Source organism: Argentina silus, assembly GCF_951799395.1.
Source record: "Argentina silus genome assembly, chromosome: 6".
Classification (NCBI taxonomy): domain Eukaryota; kingdom Metazoa; phylum Chordata; class Actinopteri; order Argentiniformes; family Argentinidae; genus Argentina; species Argentina silus.
In genome coordinates this window covers 16,989,580-17,002,000 of record NC_139660.1, presented here as the reverse complement: position 1 = coordinate 17,002,000, position 12,421 = coordinate 16,989,580, and the positions used below count along the sequence as shown (strand labels likewise).

At 45.6% G+C, this 12,421-nt stretch overlaps 1 protein-coding gene across 1 annotated transcript; it reads right to left on the bottom strand.

Annotated features, from left to right (window-relative positions):
- Positions 1–10,742: 10,742 nt before the first annotated feature.
- Positions 10,743–11,372, bottom strand: LOC310806283 (transmembrane protein 275-like; the record flags this gene model as incomplete). Its single annotated transcript, XM_083672335.1, has 1 exon — positions 10,743–11,372. One exon carries the CDS (start codon positions 11,370–11,372, stop codon positions 10,743–10,745), a length of 630 nt encoding a protein of 209 aa, XP_083528461.1.
- Between the last annotated feature and the right edge of the window lie 1,049 nt (positions 11,373–12,421).

Here is a 12,421-nt window from a genome sequence, read left to right as displayed (position 1 = left end):
ATATAGAGGAGTGAGGAAGACAAGGTGGGACAGAGAGAGAGAGAGAGAGAGAGAGAGAGAGAGAGAGAGAGAGAAAGGCAAAGGGACATTAGCGACAAGATGATGTTGTCAGTGGCTGATGTAAATTGGAGAGTGACATAGTCAACAGACACGGCTGACTGGTCGCTATGGCAGCGCGGTGGGGCCGTGACACTGACAAATGGAATATTTTCGGAGGACTTAATCAGAGGAAATGGGGTTTGGTCTGCAGGTGACACCAGTCCCGCTCCGACGCCCACAAAAAGAAAACTGATTGCCTGCCTCAAACCCCCGCCATCCCTCTCTCTCTCTCTCTCTCTCTCTCTCTCTCTCTCTCTCTCTCTCTCCACTATCCCCTTCTCCATCTCTCTCCTATCCCTCTCTCTCTATCACCCCTCTCCCACTTTCAGGGGTGGAGTATTGTTACCAGGGGAGAGTAGCAGCGATCAGATTCAACATGAAGTAGCCTAGTCAGTGTGAGCCTTCTACAATGGAAGCAATGAAGTAATATAGTAAATGTAAATCCCTGATTGGAGGTGAACACACATGATAGGCTACTCATCTATATAGATGTCAAATGCTATACACACTAAACAATGCTACACAGCTTGACCATACACATTTGCACACAGCACGACACATTCACAGTAAAAACGCCAACTGTGTAAAGTGTCACACATTCTTTTTTAAGCACAATACTCACAAAGTAAAAGAAACACATGGACACACAGACACACAGTGTGTTAGCATATGCCTGCCTCCCAGCCTCGCCCTAACCCAGAGTGGAATGGGATCAGGATAGAGGGAGGAGGGGGTTACCAAGGCAATCACAGGGGAGGTGCAGGCTTAGTGGGTGAGGAGGTGGAGGAGCGGACACTAGAGAGGAGATCAGACCAGCCTCTCTCGTCTGGTGATAATGAGGTCAAATGGAGTCTATGGGCCTCTTTTGGGCACAAACACTAACGTCACCACTGGTGACAGGATTGACTCCCTCCCAACTTCACACAAAGAGAAAAGAATGGCTTTTGTGTTTTGATTCATATCAAATCTTCCCCGCAAATGTGAGAATGTAATAAATACAGTTTACATGATAAAGTTATCTCAATTGGAGGGAATTGGAACATGCTGCTGTGTTTATATACAGTAGGTATGCAACAGGACGTGTGACATTTTTATATATCCCTGGCTGTAAAACCATGTGTTTGACAGTGACATACTATGGCCAAAATTGCTCTGGGAGTTTATTGGAGATTTGCAGGAGAGTTTTGGAGCAGGTCTACGAAATGGGGGATATATGCACCACCCCACCTCCCCACCTCCCCAGTCCCCACCCCACCTTCACCCACCTTTCCATCCCTCCCTGCCCCCTATCCGCAGGGCTGGACATGGCAGTGCCCACAGAATGTGGAGGGGATTGTGAGATTGGTAGCTTGGTGCCCAGGCACCCATCCTGCTGCAGTACAGTAGCCCCATGCTGGGTATGAATCATACCAAGGGGCTGCTGCCCTGTCACACTGGCTACAGATCAATGATAATTACCGCCCTGACACGAGTACGCTTATTACTGAACAGGATCAGGGACAGGGGCCCAGCCCGAGCGCTGGTGGCCGTGGGGCCCGATCGATAGCCCTTGAATAATGGCTCTCCGGGGCCCCAGATTGGACTTTGCCACTAAACAAGCCATTACAGCCGCGCGCATGACAGCTTAGGTCTGGTTATGCACCCTAACTCTCCTGGAGCCTCCTCTCTCTCTCAGAGAGCCCCCCAGCCACCCCCCCCCCCCCCCTCCAGTCTGTTGGTATGGCCTCCATGCTCAATCTTTCTCCTGCCTATAACAGGCAGGCTGGACACATGCCCCTGGCTTTGAGACGCTGTAACTATACAGCATGTGAGTGATGAGGGAGCGGCTCCCACTACACAATGTGCTGTTGTAGTTCACACTGGAATGGGGCCTTGCAATGTGACCTAATGATTGCTACCGAGCATACGGATCAAACACAGGTGCACCGACATGCAGAAACACACACACACACACACACATCCGGACACACACACACAGACACAAAGACACACACACACACACACACACACACACACAAACATACACACAAACATACACACAAATGTGTGTTCATGCTGATTCGTCTATGGCAGCCCTCATCATCTCCTCTTTGATTTCTACTTTTCCTCCTCCAGATCCCTTGTTTTTTTACCCTCCTTTTTTAATCCGGTCACACCTGTAATCGGGCTCTGCGACAGGAAACTTCAGAGAATCAATTAGTCCTCCCCTCATCCGGGAGCCAAGACGATTCCCCTCGACTTGAGCCGCAAACTCCTTCTATCAGGAGTCATTCTGCCTGCCTAACACCCAGACTCCTCTCTCCTGAGCCTGGATAGGTTTGACTCTAAGCCTCTAAAACGTTGACAACCCAAAGCGCCTTTCTCTTGCCGAACCCCTACCGCCTGCCTCACCCCGGGCCTTCTCTCTCTTCTCCTCTTCCCATCCGTCGCTAAATAAAGCAGGATTTGTTTCCTTCCGCAGCCGGTGATAATGGTGCCACGTTATGGCATTTCATCCGCAATTAAATAAATAGTCCTCCTCACAAATTCCGTTCTCTGACACTGCCTGCCGTGGCTCCTGCCTCTTTCTCAAGGCCTGCTATATAAAAGCGCTGGGGGCAAAGCCAACGACTCAAGGCTTTTCCTTTGTCCCGGGGAAATTAGCCACTGAAGAGGCTTCATTGTGGGTGCTGTTGTTTTTAAACGCCGCCACGTCACACAAAGGGAAACGTAAACCTGGGCCTCTCCTCCTGGGCCCTCCAATGGAACAAACAGCACATTGAGGGGTCAGATTTAATCCCTCCGCCCCTGCCTTTTGTATTCAGATTAGAGACTAAGGAGGATTTGCAGGAGCCTGAAGCCTCTTGTTAAAATGCTGTGTTCTCCACTTAACCTGCAATTTACCTGTCACTTAAGCCCGCTGCACAATCATGCACACCTCTAGCAGTAAGAGGGGCTGTGTTACACCCCCGTTTCAATATGGCTGTGAATGAAGGCTTTATGTTCACTGTAAAGGAAGGTAGGGTGATGAATTTACAGACATACATGTTATGCTGTTCTATGCAATTAGTCGAAAATCAATGTTCCTTCTCCAAAGATACTTCACACAAAGGACAAGTATATTTTATGACCATGTGTACCAGATTCATTCATTCTCTCTTTTATTCTTTCTTTTTCACACACCACACACACACACACACACACACACACACACACACACACACACACACACACACACACACACACACACACACCTCTTATGTACTGTACATTACTTTGCCCACTGGGGCTGTGTTCTGGTGAGGTAGCCTACATTGCAGTGTGTGTATTCTCTGGAGTGGTGTGAAATGGACGCCCGGAGGTAAAAGAGCCGAGTCACAGACCGCAGCTTTATGACTTGATATGTATTGTTAGCCTTTCTCATCTGCACGACTGGAAACCCTTACCGAGGTACATAGCTTCCCTTTGTCCTCCATAACCCTCTAAAACAGACCAAACGTGATTCATGTCACCATACCAGAAACGGGCTAAGGCAACCACCACCATTATTCTCCTCATACTGTACTTCATCCATCTCCTCCCTCCTGTGGGTTCTCCTGCCCTCCACCAGACCGCTGTAATGCCCCCCTAAATCTTCCTTCTGACCAGGACTCTCAGGTCCAGGAGAGCCGTAAAGTGGCCCATTTGTTTTCATGGCACAGCCAAGGGGAGTGGTGTGGCTTTGGTGGGGCTGCTGGGACAGAGTCAGTCAGTCCGTCACTGGCTGCCAAAGCCCTCTGAGCCCCTCCTGCTTTCTTAAAAGCATCCATCTGCAGATGCCCACCAAACAACCGCACAGCTCTGACAGAGCTTTGCACCAGTCTTTGATTTGTCCTCTAATCTCTCCCTAAACTATCCCACTGGTTTTAACACCCTTACGCATTAGCCTATGTCTTATAACTTAAGAGTTTATCGCTAAGTGCTAAATTTAGACACTTTTTTTTTTAACTTAGGATCTTAAAACTCTGGGCAGCTTGGCGGAATGTGCGTGCAGCATGCAGAATTATATTATATCTTTACAATATAGCTAACAAAGGATGGGAAAGTGTCCATTGTTTTAGGAATTAGTTCCCCTTTTGCCACCAAGCCATTTCAGATTAAAACAGACTTCCCCACTTTCAAGACACTGTCATCTGGATGGTGGAGATACATTTTTCACTTTCCACAATTTCTTAAGAACTTATCTCCCTTGAACTAGCAAATGCATCCAAAACAAAAGAGGGCAAAAACAAATTAAAGGGGCCTACTACACTAAACAAAAGTGAAGGGCACAGATATGGAGGACCAAAAACCAGGTCAGTCATCCACTGAAAGACTCTTTATTTCCTCCTTGTGTTGCCCAGGATCAGCAGCTGGCGTGCTTTATTTTTAGAGCCTCTCCCCTCCGATTTCCTCCTCTCCTCTTCTCCTCTCCCTCTCCTCCCCTTTCTCCAGCCCGTTCTCTTTAGAGCCCAGGAGAGTTCCTCTCTTTATTGTAGAAGAACCCACCTGTCTGCCTGCACGTCAAGCCTGTCCCCGGTGGGGCTCTCTGGTAAATTCCAGCATTAAAACCCATTACAGAGCTATCAGCCACCTCATAATGCTGTCTAATGACCTCATTTCCCTAAGTGTCAGCCCCGTCAGTCACTGGAGGGTCCGCTGGCTCGGGCGCCACGCGTCTGTGGCTCCTGCCTGCTCTGAGGCATCGTCAACCGACAGGGCCGCTCGGCCCGGCCTCATCAAAAACAGGATAGAAAGCTCAATCTCAGAAAATATGTCAAGGCAAAGCAACTGGGGACACAGAGGGGGAGAGACTTTGAAAAAAAAAAATACTGTTGGATATTCCATTTGCCATATCCACTCTATTAGTCAGAGCGACACAGTCAATCAGAGTCCTATTTTGATATGAGGGAAGGCAGAGGAGAGAATTGGGACATGGCAAAATGGCTGCTGGTCATGGCATGGCTATTCCAGCTCAGCCGAATCAGTCAGAGGAATAGGTGTGTATGAAAATGGATTATTACTGAACTGATCAAAACGCTGCTCCTGCCCTGGTTAGAGAAGGAGGCAGTAGAGGGCCTGAGTGTGTGTGTGTGTGTGTGTGTGTGTGTGTGCGCACAATGTCATGCTTGAGAGTGTGTGTGTGTGTGTGTGTGTGTGTGTCGCCCGCCCTCCTGTACTACTCCCTTGGTCCCTCTGCACACTTCTCTGTGAAATGATTTGGTAAATACGGAAAGGACCCCCTAGGCCACACAAGCCTGGACCCTCTTTTAGGAGTGGATAATTGACTCCTTTTCCTCCTTGATAATTCATTGCTTGCATATGCCAGCTAATACATCAGCCGGTGAAACTGGCCTGCCCCTCCCCTGACACACACACACACACACACACACACACACACACACACATACACACACACACACTCACACACACACACCACCCAGAGGAATCGGGAGCTGTGGAGAGAGTCGGCAGAAAAATGGGGATGACAAATGAGAGCACTTCTAGATCTATGAATGAATTATGTCTCCTAAATACCTTGAGCAGAGGCAACTGTCAGCCAGCATCTATACTAATCTGGGACAAAATATGACCAGCTCCGCATTAAAAGGAGGGGGCAGGGCTGGTAAAGAATGAAGCGAGAAATTAATAGAGCAATCAGGCCATTAGAATTCGATGTCGGATTCAGCTTTAGTGGACATTTATGCATTTATCATAAGATGGTAATATCCACCCCCTTCCGACTTTCAATGCCGTCCCTGTCATGAAATAGATTGGGATTATTCAGACAAGACAGAGATATCATTTGTTTTACAATAGCAGAGTCAACACTCAGCCTTCACAGTAGTCATCAGGGGGACTGAAGGGAATAAGCTGCTCTAGCATGGAGGTGCACTGCAAGCTGGTATTCATGAAGCTGGTAATGTCCTACTATATCCAAAGTCACCTGACTGATAGAAACAAAAACTATATGAATCAATACATTCATGTTTATTCTAAAGAAAATTAATGTACGTTCTGCTGTTAAATAGACCACAGAGGGAAGGGGTCAACTGTAAACTCAATGTCCTATCAATGGTCAATCGTTTTCTAACTTCACAATGACTTTTTGACCACACCCCTCCCTGCCGACTCACCACACCTGTTCCCACTCTATTTCTCTCTTCCACTCACCTTTAATATTCAGACTTCTCTCCCGTTTGTGATGTCTTTGTTCTTGTATGTTGAGCGTGTCCTGACTACAAACCACAACCATTCCGAGCGCGCTTCCCTACTGTACTCTCTGTGCCTGTGTATTTTATTATTAATATCAACAAAATAATCAACGCCTCGACTCATAGTCCTCATCCTGAATCCTTAACCAGCTCATACAGTAGGTCCTTTGTTTGACAAGTTTGACTTGAAGCCAGTCTGTGAAGTGGGGTCAAGAGACTCTTGTAACCTATTCATGTTGTATCAAGTATTCAAGTCATGTCCAAAGGGCGTCAAAGACATCAAGTTAACCTTGCTATTGTTCTATCTTACAGAATCATTTCGCACCTGGGCATATTTCCCCTGGGGAAAGTGTGTTCCAGGGGCTTGAGCTAGTAGTAGGCTGCAGCGGTTTGGGGACACTGGAGTATGCGTCCTTCTCCCTCAGAACAAAAAGTTGGCGAAATTGGGGGCCACAAAGACATGAGAAAGTTCTGCATAAAAATTATTTTCTGGTTTGTACTGTACAGTACAATTGTCTCTAATTCAGATGTGAGAGACAGTCCTTGTATAAAGCATTGAAGAAAGTTAATGAATGATATCTACATTGCCTAGATACCTTAATTGACTATACTATCTTACAAAGGCCTTGTCAGAGAGTTGCCATAAGAGTAACCACCATACACAATACAGTCTATGACATTTTTAAATGGAAGGACTGGAGCAGAGTATCATGTTCATGTCTAAACAACATTTCACTGCAGGATTGAGTCATATAGGAATAAAGAAAAGAAAACACTTCTGGGTATAGTCTCGGTCACGCTCGCCACTGGTCTATTCATCGTTGATGCTCGCTCTCTTGTAGTCGCGCTCTCTTGAAAGCAATGCGAATGGCTACAGCTCTCTCTAGTGGCTAAATTTTATATTACACTTTAGGACCCACGATTACCTAATTACCCAAGACAAGAGCATTGGCATAGATCACGTGAGGCTGCAGTAGGCAACTTTTAATTATATCTTGCATAATTAATTATGTAAAGCCAGAGAGCTTTGATTAACACACCTCAGTGGTATCTACTCTAAGTCTAATACATTCTTAATCTACTTTGTCAGCCTTGACATCCCACATCATGAAGACCATGGAAAGACTGGTGCTAGCACACATGAGGCCCCTGGTGAAGACATCTTTGGACCCCCTGCAGTTTGCCTACCAGGCAGACATTGGTGTGGATGATGCCATCATCTACCTGCTACACAGAGCTCACTCCCATTTAGATAAGGCTGGCAACACTGTGAGGGTCATGTTCTTTGACTTCTCCAGTGCATTTAACACCATATAGCCCTTACTACTTGCGGATAAGCTGCTGAGAAGGCAGGTGGACTCCCCCATTGTTTCCTGGAATACGAACTACCTGACCAACAGGCCATAGTTTGTATGACTGCAGGGATGTGTGTCGGACTGGGCGGTGAGCAGCACTGGTGCCCCCCAGAGGACAGTTCTGGCTCCCTTCCTCCTCGCCCTGTATACCTCGGACATCAGGCACAACTCAGATACTTGCTATCTGCAGAAGTTCTTGGATGATTCTGCTATTGTGGGAAGTGTCAGTGGAGGCCAGGAGACTGAGTACAGAGGACTGGTGGACAGTTTTGTTGAGTGGTGTGAGCAGAACCACCTGCTACTCAATATTAGCAAGACAAAGGAGATGGTGGTGGACTTTAGGAGGACTAGGGTCCCCCTGTCTCCTGTTTCCATCCAGGGAGAGGACGTGGAGGTCGTCCAGACACCTGGGGGTGCACCTGGACAATAAACTGGACTGGACTGGTAACACAGATGTCCTATACAAGAGGGGCCAGAGCTGGCTTTATTTCCTGAAGAGGCTCAGGTCCGTTGGCGTGTGCAGGACTCTGCTGAACATTTTCTACCAGTCAGTGGTGGTATATGCTGGGGGGGCAGCATCAAGGAAGGTGATACCAAGAGGCTGAACAAGCTTATTAGGAAAGCTGGTTCTGTCCTCTGTGTCACCCTGGACACTGGAGGAGGTGGCCAATAGGAGGATGAGGCCCAAACTCCTGGCCATCATGGACAATCCCTCCCATCCCCTACATGACACTGTGGCAGAGCCGAGAAGCTCCTTTAGCAACAGATTACTACAACCAAGTTGCACTAAGGAGCGCTATAGGAGATCTTTTCTGCCTGCCGCAACAAGACTGTACAACTCCTATCTATCTATCTATCTATCTATCTATCTATCTATCTATCTATCTATCTATCTATCTATCTATCAGTGTGGTTCTCAATAGAAAATGCAGAGTATGGACGAGTAGCCCTACAATACACACAGTTGGAATAAAGGAAATAATTCATACATCTCGTATCTCGGGCCCCCCCTCCCATTATCCACTAGATGGAGACAAAGGATCAACACATTTCATCTGCCACAAAAAAAAAAACATTTTTCTACTTGGAAATCTTGTCTGAATACAGTCTGGAACTATGGAAACCACAACACGTGTTGTCCTTGTACTAGAATGAGAGATATGGTACAATAATTTACAATTTGTCAATGTCTTCTTATGAGGTTATTTGTGGTTTTGATAAATACCACATAGCCTACATTTTTATGTCGTAAAAATGAGAAATTGGCCTATATTAGAGCTTTGTTTAGAGATGTAACATTTGTAACAAGTGTGCAATGGTCCCAACCACAGGATTAATGAGCAATGCAATGTCTCTCTGAATTATTTAGCTCTGCCACATGAAAGTGATTAGGCATTTAGTCCTGGAGTCAGCATTATTGAATCCACAAATCATTGCTCCACAACCCAATTACATTTGGATTTGCCTTGGTAGGCAATTATTGTTGCTTTTGATTGCAATAGATCATAATGAGTATTCAGATGGGGGTAAACAATTAATATAGGCAACTATGGCTGCAGATTAAAATACAGGCTCGCATGATATCTAATATTCTCTGAAAGCATCCCCATACAAATGAGCTCAAGACAAACAGCAGCAATCTAAGTTGTGATGTGCTATGTAATTTAGGTATCAGCCATTTTGTGACAACTTGGGCATCTCTTTCTTGGCTGTCTTGTCTGCGGTGATCTCAGGTTGTGTAGCTAGCTGTGTTTGCGGATGGCAGATGTGGAATGATGAGTAAACATTGCTCTCGCCCTGCCAGCAGCTGTTGGGTCAAATGCCAAGTGATGGACAACATGCTGGAAAGGAGCTGTTTGTACTAACTGCACAGGCTCCTCTCTGATAAGAGTGAATTGTCCTGACATCCTGCCAGGCCTATCCTCCAACATGTGTGCTGTCTGATATAGGTGTGTGTTTACCAGGAGAGACTGGTGGAGGTAGAAATTGGAGGATGGGCTTATTGTAATGCATGGAATGGAATGAGGAATGGTATCAAACACGTATGGCCTATCCAGAGATTAATAGTCAGGACACTACCTTTCTATCACACAGAGCAGACAATCAATGATGTTGCATTTCGGTCTCAAATATTATTTTATTTGGTGGGATTAAGGGGGATTTGGGGGGAGTAAGGATTTTTAAACATCAAACGCATTTTCTTCTGCAAACAGTAAATTACGTCCAAGTTCATCAATTACTTTTTACAACACCATGCCTTTAGTTCAGCATGTAAGATAAAATACAAAGGACTCACACTTTACACTGTCATTTAGTATTACAATGTTCATGGTTATATATATATACACACACACACACACACACACACACACACACACACACACATTTGCAGTTGACACAAAGAGCATCAGAAAATGACAGCTATCACAATCAGTGTGAAGGACAGCAGCCAATGAAACACTGACACATGGGAACAGCTTTGCAATGACTCAGAGAACCTTGCTGAGGACACTCATCTTCCCACCAAGTGTTCAAAGTTAAGAGTAATATCTAAAACCATTTTGGTTAGGTCTACAGTATGCAGACAATATTACAGTATATTTTCTGAAACCATCAAAACCAAAACATATAATTAAGGCCTACTATATCTGAGTGATTTATAACTAATGTAGCCTTTTATTCCCCAGGTTTCTTATATGTTTTACATTTCATGTTTCATCTCACCTAATCATTTATTACATAATCACCTAATCATCTAACATCATTATGTGTAGAGTGAGAGACAGAAACCAACATTGATTACTGTTCTTATCACACTATTTCCAATGTGGAAAGTGGGGTGCAAACATTTAACACATATTACTATTGACTTGTTGTTTTGTCCTATATTCATACCATCACTTTTTACAATTCAGTTTGAGATCACAGTCCAAGCCAACAGCTACGGTACTCATAACAACCTCTTCTTTCCTGCCATTGACCCAAATGGGCACCCTTAGACCAGCGTCTCCAGCGGTCACAGTGTGTTCGGTATAATGCCAGCATGTTCCAATGGTCAGTAGGCACAACGACCATGCTACGTTGGGGATGGATTGTGTGAAGGCTTGATCTGTCTGGTCTGGTTATCTTCATTAGGCCTATCAGAGGCCATGGCTGGGTCATCTGGAGTGGGAGTGGGATCCATATCATAGGTCTCTGAGGTGGGGACTTGTTGGACACCGGGGGTGGGGCCATCCTCACAGGCGTGCAAAGCAGGGACATCTCCATGGATGGGGCTGGACTTGTGGGAGGAGCTGGGGGAGTTAGTGGGGCTGAGCTGCACGGCGGTGGTGTCCTGCAGGGTGTGCTCACTTGTCTCCATCTCGAATGTGGCTCCCCCCATCCGCATCAGCCCCCAGCTCTCACCCCCGTTGGCTTTGCGAGGGGCGTGGGCCGGGGGCCGCCTGCTACACACGCAGCAGGCAGCGAAGAATGACAGGGCCAGCAGTAAGAGCAGGGGTCCGATGACAATGGGTGGGTTGCTGGTGGGGATGAAGGTGCCGAAAGCGAAAGCGCCCACCAGGGTGATGTTGATGCCCGCCAGCATGATGCACAGGCCACAGGCACAGCACAGAGCTGGTGAGGGTAGGCTTTGGGGTCGCAGGGCCCGTTTCCTGGGCGCCTTCTTAGACACTGAGGTCTCAGAGCTCTTGTCAGTGAGGACCATCTCTCGAAACTGGTGGGCTTGAACTGTCTAACTTAGCTCTACACGTCAGGGCAACAGAGCAGCTGGACAGGACAAGTCAGGAATGGTAATTTGCTCAGTATTGTGGCAAAGCTCCGGAGAGAGAGGGACAGAGGATACTGTTTTATGAGACTGTTGTTGGTGAAGCTGTGAAGCTCACTGCTGAGGAAACGTGGGCATGTGTATCCATAGTCACAGCTGTCATTGTGATAGAATAGTTGGTGCATCATACATTCATATACATATGATCAACAAATGATACAAAGACTTTCAGAATTTCATCTGTGTATTCTGAGAATATTCCTTATTGATATAGCATATGTTAAATATTAAATTAAAAGTTTATACAGTAAGAAAAATTACAACTTAACCCTTACTTCATCTGCATAGTCAAATAAATCCTCAAACATATGATTAATAACCCATTCTAGCAGGGATGCAGGAAGAACCAGACAACACTTTCAAAAGATGGAACTGGTCAAAACCTACACTATACGTTCCACCAAGGTCTAATAGAACAATTAATTAAGTGGTAAATTTTTACTTAATATAGCAAGCAATTATTTGCAATTAGTCTAACAGTAATTTTCTTTTCCGCAATAAACTTTTAATAATTTAGATTGTGAATAAAAGATTAAGCTATATGTATAACAACACGTCCTAACATTATCATAAACAATTCTTCTGAATAGAAAACGTAAATATCAATTCTCTCTGAAAACACAGCGCAACCGATTCTTTAGAGAATACTTGCGGATTTACTTACATAATTTCCATAGTAATCTTGACTGATGTACCGCTGTTCCATCGTTTTTCTCTCGTTTTGATCGAGCAATGGACTTTATGCGACCCTCTTGTGCGCTCACTCACCCAAGCAAGTGAAATACGAAAGAGGAGACGAAGAGCGCGCATTAATTTCATAGTCATACCCGTACCCTACCACCAGGGGCGCGGATTGGATAATGATTAGGGATTGTAAACAAAAGATAATATAACATTATATTTAATTAATTAATTTTACACTGAAGGTC